At 32.7% G+C, this 18,967-nt stretch overlaps 1 protein-coding gene and 1 long non-coding RNA gene across 2 annotated transcripts; both read right to left on the reverse strand.

Annotated features, from left to right (window-relative positions):
- Nucleotides 1–6,906: 6,906 nt before the first annotated feature.
- Nucleotides 6,907–8,342, reverse strand: LOC123898622. The gene is made up of 2 exons (XR_006805375.1): nt 8,026–8,342; nt 6,907–7,784 (listed from the first exon to the last, which is right to left on the reverse strand). It is a non-coding gene; the product is annotated as an uncharacterized LOC123898622 (long non-coding RNA).
- Nucleotides 8,343–9,513: 1,171 nt separating this feature from the next.
- LOC123898579 (enhancer of mRNA-decapping protein 4-like) lies at nt 9,514–18,669 on the reverse strand. Its single transcript, XM_045949567.1, has 13 exons — nt 18,600–18,669; nt 17,554–18,506; nt 16,568–16,617; nt 16,319–16,475; nt 15,998–16,216; nt 15,639–15,767; nt 13,925–15,448; nt 13,248–13,607; nt 12,881–13,000; nt 12,094–12,264; nt 11,614–11,760; nt 11,409–11,525; nt 9,514–10,464 (listed from the first exon to the last, which is right to left on the reverse strand). The coding sequence occupies exons 2-13, from the start codon at nt 18,328–18,330 to the stop codon at nt 10,156–10,158; spliced, it is 4,080 nt and encodes a 1,359-aa protein (XP_045805523.1). The 5' UTR covers nt 18,331–18,506; nt 18,600–18,669; the 3' UTR covers nt 9,514–10,155.
- Between the last annotated feature and the right edge of the window lie 298 nt (nt 18,670–18,967).

An 18,967-nucleotide genomic window follows, 5' to 3' on the forward strand; every position in this document is an offset into this window, starting at 1 on the left:
AGACTAAATAACTGAATTCATATGCTAGCAGTATACCAACAATATGTCTAAACACTTTTTTTTTCTTAATAAAGTTTTTAAGGTATTTTTTTTGTAAGAAGTTTTTAAAGGTATGGAGTACATAAGTTCCAGCTTTAAAATTGTTAGGCTGAATATTATTATTAGAATTTGAACCCCGATCGGGTGTGTGAGTTTATAATAATTTTTTTTTTCACTACTAGTATTCGGCTTATTGAATCGTTTAATCTGATTTGGGAATCAGTTCTAACATCAAGTGGTTTCAGCCATCTTCTGATCACAGTTGTGGGGATCATCATTTGGTGTAACATTTTTTGTTGGTTTAGTTAATACATAAGAAAATATTTTACAAGAAAGAGAATTTTTTATTAGTCAAATTCTCTCAAATATGATTAGCTAATTTTTGATTGGTCAAATTCTCTATTGTTATGAATTCTTCTCTTTTTTGTATAATTTTTTTTTTTTTACTAAATAACAATGTTCTTTACCTATTTTCATCTCTTGTATTTTTTTCTCCCTAAATCTTTATCTCTTGTATACTTGTATTGTTGCTATTTTAACATAGGAATAAATTAAGAAGGTTATTTTTAGTAAAAAAAATAGTTAATTTTATTTTATAGAAAATAGTTTCTTGGCCAAAAAAATAAATAGCTTTTTTTTTTACAATAAAATATAAAAAAAATAGTTAATTTTTTATGAACGCGGAAATTAATTTATTTGGCAATGGCATGATATGAATAAAGGTTTGTTTGGGCTGGCCACTCTTACGCGCGTGATTGCCGCGTCTTTTACATTATTGTATATGATAGCTTTTTTTTCACTAATTTTAGAACCTTTTTCATTACAATATGGTTGATTATGTCATGTGTGTGGCTAATTTGATAAATGAAAAATGCTTAATGGCACGACAAAATTGTCGTCACAAACGCACGACACTAAATTGCCAACTCATAATAATGCACATATGATTCATTAGCTCTCTTAATTTTAATTTCATTCAAAATACCAAATATTGTTTGCCAGGCTGCAGAAATACCTTCTCATGAGTCATGATGTAAGTTATGATCCCTTTTATCTTTAAGGTCATGCTAACTAATGTTATGGAGATACTAGTTAAGAGATAAAAAGTAAATTTTTTGTAGATACAACAACTTTTTTGAAGGAGATAAAATCCGTTTCAAATTTTTTCTTAATGACCCACATATGAGATGTCATGTTTTCAAGCCTACTCCTTTTTAATAAGCCACTTATTTCAATATGTAATATTTATCCCCTAAATTTTTTGTTTATGCTTTACTTATTTCAATATGTAATATTTATCCCCTAAATTTGTCATACTATAATGATTTGACAAATATAATATCATGTAATTTTTTGTTGTTGTTTAATGTAATGTTTTCTTATTAACTATGCTTATCATTTTAATTACATTTTATCTTATATTTATTTATCTAACAAAATGCTTCATTTTTTTACAAAACATTAAATTGCCATTAAAATTTTAAACACTACTAAAAACAACCCCAATCAATAACCCCGACGAATCATAACGCGCGGAACGCGCGACCCGTGCGACAACACGGGTATGTTACTAGTTAAGAGATTAAAAAGTAAATTTTTTGTATTTGAAAATATTTTTTTTATAAGTTAATTTAAAGACTACACAAATTCTAAAACATTTATATTATTTTTGATTTCCTTAACGGTGTCTCAAGAGCCCTAGTTAATATTTTTCTTGTTTTTATTTTAATACAAAAATATATAGAAAAACATTATCGAATGAAAGAGTTGGTATGAATTATCCATTTCTTCACCGAAAAGTAAAATCGTAAATCGAAACAATCTAAATCAAAAACTGCAAAAAATCGCATTTAGTTTGAACCGCACAGATTATTTTTCTTCTAAACCGCGTGTTTGATTTGCAGTTTTTATTTCAGAAAATCAAATCAAACCGCAATATTTAACTTAACTTGGTCGACTAGTAGCAATCAACTTATTACCTAGTCCAACATAGCAAGCCGAATCGTACGTATGCATTTTTGTCCCGCAGTTTGGATGACTTTTATGTTCAAAACCAAACCAATCTGCACCGCAACAACTCATGGTTAAATTTTACTTACCTCACGGTCGAACTCTAAATTACTATCACACATACATTATTATCATAAAAAAAGAAGAAAAAAAAAAAAAAGCAAAGTGTGACTCTAACTATTAAAATATTTAATTTTAAAAAATATAAATAAAAATGGAATAAAATCACAACTAGCGCACATACATTATTATCAACATATGGATACATTTATGGTCGTGCAATTTCAACGAATTGGCGGTCGTGCCATATAGCATGGCTGTTTGATAAATAAATAAATAAATAAATAAACAAATTAATAAACAAAGTAATGTATGTACAGTGAAGATGAAGCCACTTATTTGTGCTTTCATTTTTTCAGCGATTCTTTTGAAACCAAAATGGGGTCAGGACATTAAGCATGAACAGAGTGAAGCGGTTCTTTAAAAGCTATGTATTATTGAAGGTGAAGCTGTTCTTGAGGCAATGCATCTGACCGCTAGTAAAGATTTTGAACGAGTTATCTTTAAAAGGGATTCACAAATTTTCAGAGTGGTCTTACCACTTCGTCTATATAGATTATAGACCAAAAACAAAAACCTTTTGAACTATAAACAAACTTGCACATTCACGGGTCGGGTATGGTCGATTTTATTTAAACTCATTAATTGGGTTGAATTGAGTGTAAAATTCATATATTTATGTCAAATTCAAACCGACTCAACCTGATAATAACTGAGTTGAATTGGATCACCGGATTGAACACCTCAACAACACCACTATGCATTTTAGTTTAAGAATAGGGAAGGGAATCAACAATTTCAGTAACTAAACCAAACAGTATCATCAGTAGGTATCAAATGAAAAAGGTTTTATTTTACCAATGTAAATTAGTTTTGTACTTTTCCTTAATTTGTTGTTTTGTTTTTGTTTTATTTATCAGTAACTTTAAAAGGAGTGAGAATCAAGTTTTTATACAGATGAATTTCAATGGACATTATAGTCACGTGAAATCAAAAATATGCTACTTTTTCGGAATTTCCTGCAGAAAATAATATATGAGGATTTTCTTGCGGATTTAAGGTATAAAAGGAATCTTGTTGAGAATTCAGAGTTTGAAGGAAAAATCTTGAAAATTTTCTGGACAATACATATCAACGTTTTCGCAAATTGTTAGTTTGTTAGTATATTACAATGTTATGTTAATTTTTCTCCTTGTCAGAACTTATATTTTGAACTGAATTCGCACCTTAAGTAACGAGCGTTGTAAAAATGCGATTGTTCTATCACTCTCACTCACCTTTCCCTCACCCCATAATTATTTTTGAATAAAACACATCTCTAACCTTTATCTAACTACCCGTTACTAACAAAATTTTAAAAATCATTTAATACTGTAATCAGTGGCGGAACTGGAAAATAATTCTTGGGTGGGCCGCAAAAAAATTATAATATTTAAATTAAATATAAAAATTATATTTCATACAAAAAATTAATTTAGAATAAATATAAATTTTACCATAAAATTAAATTTCATGCTCTAAATAATATTCGACGTGTTCCAAATGACTTGAAAAATTATCAATGATTTATTTTAAATTAATATTTATATAAGTTGGATCATCAAAAAATTATATATTTTATTGCTTAAAAGATAATAATTATTTTTAATTGAAAATAGTTGTGTTTTTTTATAAAAGAAAAACAAAATTGTCTATTTTTTGTATTGATATATATACATGAAAATTAACATTTTATGAAAAAATGTGTTTGGTTAAGTGGTTTGAGGAATTGTTTTGGTCTCAAACTCTCCATGGGTTTAAATTATGGGTATTAAACATGAATTTTTTAAAAGAAAAGAAGAAAAGAAGAAAATGCAAAAAATGCAAAAAATATGGGAAGAGGGAGTTGAACACAGGACCTGTTGCCATAAAACCATGCCAGAGACCACTGGACCAAACTCCCAGTTTTATATATTTTTACCGCAACTAATATATATAGTAGATAGGTATAATTTTATAAACCTCCCAAGGGTATTTAAGTAATTTCACATTTTTTGGGGGTGGGCCATGGCCCTCCCCAGCCCGCCCCCCTAGGTCCGCTGATGACTGTAATGTCCATTGCTATCATATAGTAGAAGAAAATTTGCATAAATATATTATTATATTTCGTCTTCAAGTCACGTTCAATGACTTTGATTAAAATAACATAACATTTGCTTACAAACCATATTGTGCTAATTCTTTATCCTTTACTCTTGTGTCTCTTACCCATGACAAAAGAAAAAATAAATAAAAAAGACTAACCTCATATGATCCTAATAATTATATACTTCTTCCGTCCCAAAATATAAATAAAAAATAGTTCATAAACATTGATATGTTTAGTGTAAAATTTAAACCAAATATATTAATTTTTTTAATTTATTTTACTTATAATTAACTAAAATAAAATGTTTAATATCCCTAATATATAGTGTGAGAGGTGTAGGACATAATTATACAGAAGGTTTAGAGAAGCAAAGAAAAAAGAGATATAATTTATAAACATAATTACACCACCGATCGAATGAATCTTGAACCACTGAAGTTGGTGAAATCTCAAGCATAAATGGCTATTTGGGTTGACTAAAAAAAGTGACTATTTGGGTGAGAGAAACACTCTTACAAAAATAATTATAAAGTTGCCACTTTCCTTCAACCATAAGTGACCCAAACGTTTCTATTTATTTTATAACTCACGACCAAATAGGAAAATAAAGAATTTTGTACCAATAAAATTAAAAGAGGTTTCATAAAAAAGAGCGCAAGTAAGGATACTTGTTACAAAATCAATACATCAAAGTTTCACCACTGATTAAGTGTAATTAATCTCAGTTGGAAAATTTATTAAGTTATATTCCATACACAAAAAGTCGTAGAATGAACTCATTGTTGTTTAGTAATGGTCAAACCTATCATGTTGTGTCAGATGTAGTTACATCTGTCCATATTAAGATGTAGTGACAAGTGTGTGAACATTTGTCTAGCTAAGTCAGTTAGTTAGTTAGTTAGGTAGTTACACATCCTGTTAGGTTGCTACTTAGAGAGTAAGATACAATGTATAGCTTATAAATATAGATGTATACTCTGGTTTTTGCATTAGATCATTATCACTTCATTGTAATTCACAATTACTCTCAAATTAATAAAGAATTAATTTTTCTCTCTTCTCCTTCATCTCTCTCAAATCACAAAGTGGGTGTGTGTCTGGTTTTGCTTCAACATTTGTTCCAACACCCATAATCAGCCGTTTTTTTAAGGAATTCAAAATTCTTACTACTTTGATCAATTCAATATTTGTTAAACTCATTGGTATCTGGCTTTTGATTTTTTTGTTTGGCTTACAAACATATCACATATTATTCTCACTTTTTAATAGAAAATAGTGAATGTTTGTTTGATTGTACTATTTACAAAATGAAGGTTCTTTTGTTTTAAACGTAGATGGTAGCTCTATAATCAATTAATGTCATACGAACGTATGGCTTGATGTAAGATAGCAAAATCGGACAATTCGTCCGATTTTGGTTTACCTTGTAATTAATATGTTTAAAGTAAGGCCGACCAATTTAAGTGATCGGATTTAAAATTTAACTCGTCCCACCTAAAATAGCGGATAAACAGATTGGTCGATTTGTCACCCTACTTTGGTGACTAGATCCGTAAACAAAGTGACATTTCTATAATTAAACAGAAAATAAATAATAAATTCTAAAAGCTCAGAAGCCAAACATGCCATAAGCAATCATTTTATTGAAGGATAAAAGTTTTGAGAAGCATCAAGTTGTTTATAGGTTACAAACATCATCACAAGATTCACAACTATAGCAAGCAGCACTGAAATTTTTATAAAGTAACAAACGAATGGCTTTATTCTTTTTTTGGTACATCGAATGGCTTTATTCTAAGTGCAACAATCATTAAACCAAAAAATACTTATGTCATACCACTAAAAAAATTATGAGAAGAACTGTTAAGAAACAAACCAAATTGTTACTAGTAATCTATAAGCATTTTCCACTCAAATCAAAAGACAATATATAGGGTTGCAAATTATTTTCAATGATTCATATTAATGTGCAAGTGTAACAACCTTTTGTGTGCTAGAATAGTCAAACATCACATTTAAATATAAACTTATAAATGTAGTTGCGTTAACTTTTTACAAAAAACTTTGTTGCTAATTTGCTTTTTTTTGTACAAGTTGCTAATGTACATTTATAAGTTTCGGTAGTTGCACGCAAAAGATGTTGGGTTGTTAAATAAAAAAAATAAAAAAATTGCATTCATTATACAACCTTTTTTTGTTAGCATGATAATTGTAGAAGTTTCTATTTCCATTAGCGTGACTAATGTCCGTCAGAGAACGTGCAGGGCACTCATACCGAATTTTCTCTTCCCAAGCATGAGCCGGAAATCAAATCTCTGACCACATGCATAAGAGGACCAAGATCCTTGCCACTTCAAGTAATTTCTTGTTGGTGCATTCATTGCAACCCTTTAATAACCCAACAAAGCTACAAATTACTCTCTAATATCTTAATTCAGAAAATTCCCTTTTGTCTTGAACTACATAACAAGTTTTGTTCATTTCTGGACCTAATTTGGACTATGGTGAACAGAATAAGCTTCCAATTTTAAGGACTATGTAATCCATACATTTGAAGCTTATAAGTAAAAAATTTCATACTTTATGAGGGTTTTAGGGGCGAGAAATTACTGAAGAAAAATCACTAATTTCACACATTTTAGGATACATATTATAAAATAAGTAGTAAATGCAGAAAAATATTGAATTCTATAGCATACAAGAAAATGAAAGAAAAAGCTTAACAAAAATAATCATGGCATAGCTTATCCAAATAATGCCTCCATAAGGTGGAAAATACAGGCAAAGAAAATCATGGTTAACGACGTTGAAATCATGCTTAATGACGTTCAAAGTCATGGTTAATTGTGTTTAATAGATGATTAACTAATGAGTTTCAGCACCTTATCATATCAACTAATCATCTACTAAACGTAATTAACCATATATTTAAACTGTGTTAACCATCTGAATTCTGACAAAAAATTGTTCGATTTTGTTTCAAATAACCCATTTGTAATACAAGGTTGATATATATTTATCTATGATGAAGATTGAATCTAGGACTAATAATAATAACATTAAAAAAAAATTACCCTATGATATTTGATTGTATTGTGTGAAAGAGGCTTTAATTATTTAGCAAAGAGCTCAAAATACAATCCAAATCCTCTTCTTCAAGCTCTAATCCATTAATCTCAAATGGAAGCCAAACATCTTCCATCAACTTAGATTCTTGAATATGAACCATTGATGTCTCAAAAAAATCATTGCTAGAAGAAACTTTGAAACAAGTATCTTGGTTTTGTAATAATGACAAAAAATTATCTTCAAAATCCATGAAACATTCTTCTGATTTGCATATAACACCATCTTTCAACCAAGGAAAATCAAACACTCCAAATGCTAAACAATTTTTGTCTTCAACTTCATTCTTGTCTTTGTTGAAGCTTTTGCTTTTTTTAGCTTTTTTGTTATTATTCTCTAAAGAAAACCAAATCTTAGCTTCAACATCATCATATTCTCTTGCTCTCTTATTCTTCTCTTGCTCCATTTTTTATGCCTTTTTCTGTTATTAATCAAACACAAGAACATAAAACACAAACATTGTTATTAATCAAACACAAGAACATAAAACAAATTCATAGGTACATACTATAAAAAAATGGACAACAAATTAAAACCTCTTTTCAATGTATGTAAAAAAACAAAATGTTTAAGAAAGAATTGATACACTTATTCAAAATGATTAATATATAATCTCATGATGATGATGATGATGATTATGAGAGTAAAGGGTAGTAGAATACCTTTGAGATGAGTATTAAGGTTAAAGGAAAAATTAAAGGGAGGCTAGGACTTAGGTATACGTATATATATGATATGAGAAATGGATTCAATGTAGTCGATGATTCGATGCAATCACAAGTTTTCTGACCGTCTGATTAAGATCATACAACATATAAAAAAGAACATGTAATTTTTGTTTAATATTTTAAAAAAAATATTACACTTAAATCAGAATCGTCTAATTTTAATCAAACAGTCATCGATATCTGACTGTGTGACTGCATGAATTTTTCGACTGCACCTAATCCTAGACCATATGATATGTATATATATGTTTTGTGTTTGGAACAGTTGGTGGTAACGTAATCTAAAGATAACTGATTAGAAATGGTGAGCTTTGTAGACACGCTAAGCTTTTTTTAAGGAAAAAATTCCATATCACAACTTAATACAAACGTAACAGCACACACAATTAATCACACGTACATGTTTTTTTTTTTTAATATATTTTGTGTCACCTTTCATCATCACCAATAATGAAATGTGAGATAGGTGTTAACTCCTCTTTTTTTGGTTCTAAATTTGGTTATAAGGAAACAGAAATACCACAGAAGAGAAACCAAAGAGTTTATTTATTTACATCTCTATATAAAAGTTTATTACTCTCTCCGACTTGATCGAAAATGGATCTTATATGACAGTTGCACGATGCAATAAATGTGGAGAGAAATTTTCTCTAACTAGATTTAACCGTCACCACACCTGGTGCGCGAGTGTGGTGGTGTGGTGATGTATCTGTGTTGCAACAAAATAAAAACAATTGTGCATTTGCATGGTTTTATGGTATTTTCAAAAATGAAAATGAGTTTTAATAATTCATGAATTAATAGGGTATCCTATTTTCTGTTTTCCATTTTTAGGTTTGTTTATTTTTGTTGTTTTCTCTAGTTAAAGATTTGGTAGAGTTGTTAAGCACCAATGGCTTCACTATTGGCAAGTTATCATGTGATTTACGTACTTTTTTTTCTTTCTATAATGGTTAATAATCTATCATAAGCTATAAATTCATTCAAAATTAAGACAACACCACATTAATATATTTTTGAAAAAAACCTCACTTGGAATAGCCTAATGGTGTTGAATTAAGACCTTAGAGTGTGCTTCTCTCGAGGTCTCGGGTTCGATTTTCGTGGTGTCAATTTCGGTAGACTAATCTATACCAAGCAAAAAAACTCTGGCTTTAAATGACCCCTACAAATGGGCCGTGAAATTGATCCCTCGGATTAGTCGGTCCTTGGACTGGATACCGAGTTTTTTAAATAAAAAATATTAAAAAAATGCTATTATTGATGACCACAAAATTTTTAAATAAGTTTTTCCCCTAATTACCCCCAAGATTATTAAAAACAATGCCTAATGATTACATATTAAATATATCTCAAAAGTCTCTTCCTACTGACTAGAGATACCTGAGTTCACCTGTATAGACAGCCAATTTAGATAAAAACTTCTCAAAAAGCCAAATGGATAAAAAAATTAAAATAATTATGAGTATTTTAAACAATAACTTCTCCGTAAACATCAACAAAATAAACTTATTTTAATTGACAAACTCTTGTAGATAAAAATAAAAAAAAAAAGGGAAAAAAAAATCCAAAACTGCACCTTAATCTCTAGCAAAGTCTAAACTGCTACAATAGCTACATTCAGTGTAACAAAGTTTACATAATTGGGAAGCTCTCATTCCATTATTAAAATGACTGCAAATTTCAAGACACTTGAGAGCCAGCCCACACACAACATCCTACCAAAACACCACTGCCTCCGAAGCTAGCCAGCCAACCTCGATGTTTTCATTTCACAATTAATGTATAATGATTCCGACCGTTCTATGAATGCTATCGTGGCAAGAGCTTTAAAGTATCAGAAGAAGCGCAAAACCTCACACAAAGGCTTGTCCTGTCGTAACTGCTAGTCAGTAGTACTTGTTGCAGCCATTCCGCCAATCCTTAACTGCTACCGACCCTTGATTCGGTTTATCTCCAATTGCAGTTTCGAAACTAATGTGATGTTAACTTCTTCCTATGAGGATGTCACACAATTTACAAACCAAAGATGGTACTCTTCAACACGTTTTCTGCAAAGATGACTCATTTACAGCTCAATAACACCGAGTTTATGACATGCATGAGAAGGCGGATATTGCTAGCTTCTGAAGGGGAATTCGTTGGTAAATTGCGATGATGGCCTAGTGTTCGGTACACTTGATCCAATATTGGCCGCACATGCGCTGCAATCCTCGTATCTGCAGGGTTTATAGCAGCAGCTACATCTGTCATCCATTGCAATTTTTTTAGTGTCTCTGTATTGATGCCGCAGGATAATTGTTGTAGAAGAGATAAAAGTACTCCTTGGCTTAATGGCAATGGTACCATTGTCAAGATACCGGTTAAATCAACCTGTTTATGAAGAAGAGGTTTGCAAAGGAATGTTAGAACCACATTAACTAAAAACAATAAATTAAAATGCATTAACTATTAATTATATGGAGATCTGATTTGATCATAAGTGAAATGTGATTTCAACCTGACGTAAAAGATGGACCAAATTATCATAGGAACAGCAAATAAACTTCAAAATAAATATTGCATGTTTAGTACTTGTTTGGATTGACTTATTTGAGGTTATATACTGACATAAGCATTTGTGAGAGCTTATGGAAACAACTCGTGTGATATGTCCATAAGTTGTTTTTAGCTTAATTAACAGGTTAACTTTATAACTTATATGAAAACAATGTCACTTTATTTTATCTATTGTTATAGAAATAACTTGTACATAAGTGTCACGAATATCGAGGCCTAACTCATCCTTACAAAACCGGCTTGTAAGGTGAGGATTGCCTCCTCTTTATAAACTCTTCTCAAGAGTCCTATCTATCCGATGTGGGACTAAATCCCACCGAGTGTTGGCTGCTAACACCCTCCCTCACGCTTCAGCCCAGCGGAATGGGCCTGAAGCGTGGACGACGGAGGAAGGCGGAAGCCCAACGATAGACCTGATAGGCTCTGATACCATGTCACGAATATCGAGGCCTAACTCATCCTTACAAAACCGGCTTGTAAGGTGAGGATTGCCTCCTCTTTATAAACTCTTCTCAAGAGTCCTATCTATCCGATGTGGGACTAAATCCCACCGAGTGTTGGCTGCTAACAATAAGCACTTATATGATAACGAAGTTTCCCAAAAATCACCGAAAAAATGCTTGAAATAAGCACCATCATCACATACTTCATTTCACATTGATTAGTTCTTCATAAGCACCATTCACAACAAAAATGAAATTCTGAGTTGTTACTTGTTACCCAAGTCAACCAAACATATAATTGTCATACACTCATACCTGAGAACATAACCAAGAAACTATTGCAACGTCACTTCTATGAAGAGCTCCAGTAAACGCTTCCTCAAATTTTCCCTCACTTATTAACCTTGATAGTTCTTTGGTAGGATCCTCGGTCTGTCAACACGCAAGTCATCTCACAGAAAGAAATAACAAGAGCACCATTTGAAAATAAGATGATAAGAAAAAAGACAAACAGACATACCATCTCATGCAACCCATTGTTGATTTGTGTTACAAAAGGATCAGCAGCCACTTTGGAATTAGCTGCCATTTCCAACAATTTACGTTGGCCATCAGCTAATTGTCCGCTCAAAGTTTGAGTGATCGATGATGCTGAATTAATTGTTTCCTATGAAATTATGACACCACATTGATAGATCATTAAAAAGTTCAGCGCACAATGAAAAGAAATCCTATTACTGCATTAATCTAATTATATGTTCTTTCCAAAGAAACAAAATTTTCAGCCATATACTCCAAAAGCTATTTATATTACATACGTGAATCTGATTAGGGCCACATAACTAACAACAAAGTTATAACAATAGCCTTGCCAATCACGAAAACATAAATAATAATGCTAATGATAGAAAGGCAATAGAGTCTCTGATGGCAGGAAAAAACAACGGTGAAGATAGAAAAATCATGTTATCAATTTTCAAAACAAGCATCATATACATACCCTCAAAGTTATGGCTAGCGGAGAATGAGTAGAATCATACTGCTGTTGAATAGCAGTTGTGTGGTTCAAAAGACCATTCTGAAAAGTGCCATCAATTTGCTCGAACATAGCTTTGCAAGACTTCTCGAAGGCAGGAACTAATGTAGCTTCCACACTAGTCCTAAGTGCTTCCTACAAAATACAAACAACGCCACAAGAAATGATTAAAGAAAATCGCTTACAAGGGAACCAAATTCCATACAATCTTGAAGGCAAACATTAAAAAAAAAATCCATAATATAAAGTTAACTTGAACTGCAAATCATATAAAAAAGGTAGTAGTAGAACTTCAAGCTCATTTCTAAGTTCGGAGAGATCTTACTTTCAAATATTACCTAGGTAATAATTTTGACAATATCAGCCTTATATTAATAATAGAATACCCTAAGTTTTGTGAAGCTAATGGTCCTCCATATGCACATCCTAAAAGAAGGCATTGCTTGATACAAGGTAGTAAAGAATAGCTAAGACAAGCTATATCGAATTCTTAGCATCTCAGATGGAATTATGGCATCAAACTTACAAACTTCTCATCCATTTTCATGGACACGGATGGATTTATGGAGTGAATCAGTCCAACAAAGAAAACATTCTTAGTTGTCCTATTATATAAATAAATATATATTTGCACATAATGCGCATGATAAAGAAAAGGCACAATAAGACAAATCCATACACTCAAAATGCTAAAAAACAAAATAACGAGTGTTTTTAAATACATCGTCTGTGTTGACTACTTGCTGTTTACCTGAAGAGCCTGTTTGCCAGTAGTTTGAAATTGTACTTGTATCTGCCTAGCCACTGTAGCTTCAAGTTTTGAACTAACTGACTTTTCTAGTTGGTTTAATGCTTTGTCTCCGACCCCCTTCTGCATAATTTATAGCATAAAAATCGTCACTTCAGTATTGAGGAAAAAATAGAAGTGGCAATTCACCATATAAAATAGAAAATCTGATCAAATCAGACTAGTTCGTAAACCATAATTGGCACACAAAGATTTATGATATAAAACATTTAAGTTCTCCAAAGCAAATTAACAAAAACCTAATTTTACCAGAAATATGTGTACTCTAGTTGAAAAAGTAGTATTTTCAAATGTTGAAATTAATATAAACCTGGAATGACTCTGTAACAGCTGTTGATATTGCTTTCTCTAGGTTTTGACTAAGTGAACGAGTAATGGTTGTTCCAATTGAAGATACTTCCTTCTTAATGATTTTCTCCAATAGAGATGACATGTCCTTGTTTATGTAATTGGAGATCAAATTTGTTATTTGCTGCACATGGTCTCGCTCTAATTTCTCTTTCTTTGCATTTTCTTCTTGTATGCGAGCCCACAAAGCATCGGCGTTAGCCTTGACTACCTTCTCCATGCTTCGACCCAATGACCCTTCTAATCTTTTGCCTTCCTTAGTAACCGGGACCGAAACCATCACATTCATCTGCTTTTGCATTTCCTTTTGCATGTTTAATAGCTGTAAAACAAGAAATGAAGGAGATCAAGATAAAAAACTAAAAATAGCTCATTGTGTGACATGAGTGTATACAAACTTAGCGAGTCAAAACCAAATAAACGATATGAAAAGTATTCCTAGTCCTACGAAATAACATTCAACCATGCTCTTGTGTTAGCATGTTGAACCTATATTACAATACACAAAACACTTAAGCAATTTAGTCATAAATATCGGCACTGCCAAAATCATTGGTAACTTCACAAATATATGCATTGTATGGACCATAGTACGTGAAGCCAGCAAATAAAAGTAAAGTTCAAATGTAAATTAATAACCTGGCCCATCATCTCGTGCACAGTAGATAATTGTGGTAAAGCAGCCTCCACCGACGGGGCTGCTGAATTTCCGCCTTGATCATTTGCTGAATCCGCTGAATTAAAAGGGCTGGGAGAAGTGGAAGATGTACCAGGAACTTGAGAACCTTTACCCTTCTGTCTTTTACCTTTCGTGGATGGTGCTGGAGACTGCAAAGTTGCAGCTACAACTTCTGATTCCCTGATATTTGCAGGTACCTCCTTACTCGTCTCTTGAACTTCTTCCTCAATTGATGTACGGTTTTTATCAGGTGCATCAATAGTATTAGTATTATCAGCCTGACGAACTCCCTCGATATTATAGGTGTCTCTAGCCATCTGAATGCCAAGATCAGAAGCCTGAGAGTAGAATAACTTCTCTTTCTTCTCAGCAACATTGGTGTGGGAGTCTATGTCATACTCAGTGTTTTCTTGATTAGAAGCAGTCTCACTCTCACCTACTACTTTAACTTCTACTTCAAACTTTTCTGCATCACTATGTGCAGCAACACCTTGAACATTCATACCTTGAGAGATATTGGAATTAGCAGGAGACAAAGCAGCTTTAGAGAATATCTCAGATGGAGTTACCAAATGAGTTGGGTGTTTAAATATTGTAGGGGAATCAGAAACATCATTTTGTACAACTCTGTCACTTTCTTGCAAACTGTCACCCGATGCAGGCACATCAGCCACACTATCTTTTTCAGACTCTATTCTTTGGTCTGCAGAAGAATCAAGATTTGTTGGCTCATTGCTGTGATCACCGGCACTTGTTGAGCTGGTCGCTAAAATATTAGAACTTTTGGTACCAGATAACTTGCGAGACAGTCTTGGACTCGGAGGAAGTGGAGGTGGAGCAGCGTGGACATGCTCAAAACCATTATGAGAAGGTAAATCATTTGGCTTGGTCTCAGTATCTGACACAGAACCTTCAGGAAGACCATGAATATCTGTAGAAGATAAATTTACAGCACTTTCAGAAGTGCTCAGCTGAACTTGTGGTATGTTAACAGTTTCCAGATCAGTAGATCCATCCCAAGCACGAGATACACTTGCTTCTGTTTTTTCAAGTTCAACATTGTCTAGTGGCGGAGGCAAACATTGTGACAAATTGAGTCCGTACTGTTGAATAGCTTGTGTTTGGACACAATATATCTGAACAAGATGGTCTCCATCTGGTAAACTATCACTAGTTCCAATAAGGCTTAATATAGGCATTGTGACTATGAACTCGGAAATATAGTCCATGCGAGTAGCAGTTGGATTGGGTCCATACTCTATATGCACAGCATATATTGTATTTTTCTTGGCATTTGCTAGCAGAACCAAACCAGCACGAGGCAACGCTACAACTTGATTAAAGAATGCATCCTCGGGGTTGGTTTCAGAAGAACTTCTTATATCCAAAGTCTGAACACAAATCCATGACTCAGAATCACTAGGCAATAACCAACCTTCCTCGTAACCAGATACCCATATCTTCACTTCCTGATTTAGTGGGCCCTGTAGTAATGGAAATATATACAAAAAATAATTTAGTTAGTGAAAGATGAAAGGTGAATCTGGATACCACTTTGAGCATAAATGACTAATAGTCAAGATGCAGACAAGGAAGTCCAAAATCACCGACAACTGAAGTATATGCATATACGTGTTTCCAATAATGGTAATGTCAAAAACTAGGAGCATATACCGCTGTGACAAGAACGATGTGATCTGGGCGGTGAGGAGCAGTCAAGAACGTCACGGAATTAACAGGTTTACCATCATGTGGTCTTAAAACAGCAAGTGGTGTTGCCTTACGTTCTTCCCATATCTTCACCTGTTGACAAAAAAAAAAATAAGCTATTTACAACTGCAAAATAAAAGAACAAATGTCAATAAGATTTTTCTTCAAATAGACAACTCCAATATGTAATACAATAACATGAACCAATTAAAGGCATGGAGAATCAAGATTAAATTAATCTTTCACAGATTCCACTGGCGAAAAAAAATCGGACGTCGAGAAATAAAGGAAAAAAGTAGGGCAGTAGAGAGGCAAATGCAGACCGTGCCATCTGCTGATGCTGAAGCTAATCGACTCTTCATCCATTGGCACATTGACAACTCGGTGATATTGTCATCATGCTTACCGATAAGTTGCACGCCATCAATCAACTTATCAATGTTACATTTGAGAGGTTCCTCTGCAGAAAAGGTTTCACCTTTTCCAGCTTTCATAGTGTCAATTTTGAGGATACGGTTTCCAATAGCAACAATTAAAATCTCCTGTTGATCAATTACAATAACTATGAGATAAAACTTTAAAGGCGTTACAACCAACTGAAAGATAAAAAACTTAAAGGAACAAAATTATATATCCGCCGTTACTTGTTTATGTGGATGCCAGCATACTCGTGGATGAACTGACTCACTCTCTCCTAATATTTGAATGGCTAGGATAACTCTTCCAGTAATTTGAGGCTTGTCTTCCTCATCAGGGCCCTCATTGATTTTCCATATAAAAATTCTCCCGTCAGTGCTAGCACTGTGAATGCATGAGCAAATGCAATGGAAAAAATTAATAAATGTAATATTGCAAAAAAAGAATGACAAAACAGAAACAAAAAAGATATTTACCTGGCTAACAGGTGAACATCCTCAGCAAAGAAAGCCATGTCGGATACCCTCTACATAAAAACGTGATAATAAGCATAAATTGAAGGTGGAGGGAGTATAGATTGGAGATAGAATACAATAGGGGAAACAACATCTCGAATGTGTGTAGCAACAGCAAACTCATCATAAGCAGTAAAACAAGCTTTGCAAAGAACACAGAAATAACACAAATAATACTTCTTTCTCAGATATCAAAAAAGACTCATGCCATCATGTGTTTATAATATATCTTGCCTTTCTGCAAACATGTATCTAAACTCGGCATGGTAAATCATGGTAAATCAAGAAAAGGCAACATATGAATTACAGATGAAAACTAAAAAAGTATAGACATATAGTCTGACATTTCCTAGCAGCAAATTTTTCACAAGTTTATGAGGAAATGAGAAAATCACACGTCTTTTTAATGTCTCGCGGCAACAGACAACAAAGGTAGCTTCTATATAAGCAGTGGTTAGTGTAAAATGAATATAGCATCATCATATGAAACACAGAGTTCATAAAATGTCAATGGAAAATGTCAAACAGGAAAAATGGTTGCTAGTTACTATCATCAATCACCAAGCCAATGCATCAATCAGTCCTAGCACGAAGAAGCCATAATTGACTAAGGGTTATTTGGATTGACTTATCAAGTTTATCGACCGGCATAAGCACTTGTGAGGCTGTTTTGGAGAGCTTACGGAAACATCTTATCACATGTTCATACATAAGCACTTAAGTAAGCCGTTTTTTCAAACAGTTTGACTCATGCATAAGCACTTATAACACATAAAAACAGTTTGACTTTATTTTATCTTTTATCATAAATAGTTTATACATAAGCACTTAATTAAGCCGTTTATTCAAACAACTCAATTTCCATCTAAAACAATACCTTAACTACTAAACATCAATAACTACAAAACCATCAAAATGAAGTACATGCCAAAAGCAATACATCTCACCTGAGTATGACCTCGAAGCAAATATCTCAAAGCAGTATTAATATTAAGAACCCGAATAGCACCGAGTTTAAGTCCATAACATATATAAGATCTATTAACAGCAATTTGTCTCCCAAGCACAAGTCCAGGATCAGATGCATACTTAGTAATCGGCGTAACCTCGAGTTGAGGCTGCATTTCACCTGGCAACTTAACATCAATATCATAAACAACATTCTCTCCTTTCAAATGTCTACCCTTTGGAAGCTTAGTACTAAGCATCCTTGTTGGTGTAGAATTTGGACTTGCCATGTTACCAGGAGAAGAAACTGAAGTCACAACTGAACCAGGGTTTGATGAAACTGAAAATTCAGATTCTTGATTTGAAGGAGGGTTTTGGCTTTGAGTCCCTAACAAAGCCATTAAACGTGCACCAGATGTAGTGTTTGGATTTGGTGATGTAGGAGAAGAAGAAGGTTGAAAAATGGGTCTTTGAGGTGCATGCATTTGAGGATGATGTTGATGAATAAGAGGGTTTTCTTGTTGAAGATTTGGAAAAGGAAGATAGTGAGGAAGATGATAAGGGTATGTACCAGTTGGTGGAGGGTATGAAGAAGAAGGTGTAGGATAAGAAGAAGGAGGGGGTGTAGAAAGTGATGAAGGTGAAGGGAATGAAGGAGAAGAGTTCAAATTTTGATTTTGATTTTGATTTGTTGTTGTTACTTTGAAAAGCTTTTGTAAATCAAATTGGGTTTGTTGGGTTTGATTTGGATTTGCAGAATTTCCAGAAGAAGCCATAAAACTTTGACCCCAAAAGATTGAAATTGAAGAAAAGGGGAAAAATTAAATAAAAATTCAATCTTTGGGATGAAGAACAAGATGGGGATCCAAAATTGAGATCTGAAATTAACGTTGGTGATTGTGTTTTGTGTCTCTCTTTTGTTTCCACTGTTGTTGTTACTTCGTACTTTGTTCTGTGTTTACCTCGTACTAGTTTAGTAATCTCAGAAAGAAAAATAATAATAATAAAAAAGAAAGAATGCAAAATCTTGGTGTTTTACACAAACCTTGGTCTTGTTGTTGTTGTTCTTCTTCTTCTATTGTGTTTTGTTGTGTGAGTGAAATTGAATGAATCTTAATACTATACATTTGAGGCTTATTTTATAAGTCCTCATTTAATTGTCACGTACACATGGCACTTCCCACAAAGAATATATGCAATTGCAATTATTTTGTTTATTAAAAAAGGAAAGAATTAAAAACTTTTTTTTTGTGAGGTCATTTTTAGAATGCTTGAATCATGATTAGTCAATCACAAATTTTTCTTTACGTAATTCTTGATACTATCTTTTATAAATTTATTTTCTACTATTTCCTTTTTCAATTTTTTTTATTTCCTTTTTCAATTTAAATAATAGAGAAAATAATTAAAAAC

The sequence above is a fragment of the Trifolium pratense genome, linkage group LG7, assembly GCF_020283565.1.
Source record: "Trifolium pratense cultivar HEN17-A07 linkage group LG7, ARS_RC_1.1, whole genome shotgun sequence".
Taxonomy (NCBI): domain Eukaryota; kingdom Viridiplantae; phylum Streptophyta; class Magnoliopsida; order Fabales; family Fabaceae; genus Trifolium; species Trifolium pratense.

Coding starts and splice junctions, on each gene's coding strand:
- LOC123898579 (XM_045949567.1), bottom strand. CDS start 18,330: ATGGCTTCTTCTGGAAATTCTGCAAATCCAAATCAAACCCAACAAACC. Junction 13,001..13,247: donor CTGTTACAGAGTCATTCCAG/GTTTATATTAAT, acceptor TAAATTATGCAG/AAGGGGGTCGGAGACAAAGC. Junction 10,465..11,408: donor TTTCTTGGTTATGTTCTCAG/GTATGAGTGTAT, acceptor CTTCATAAACAG/GTTGATTTAACCGGTATCTT.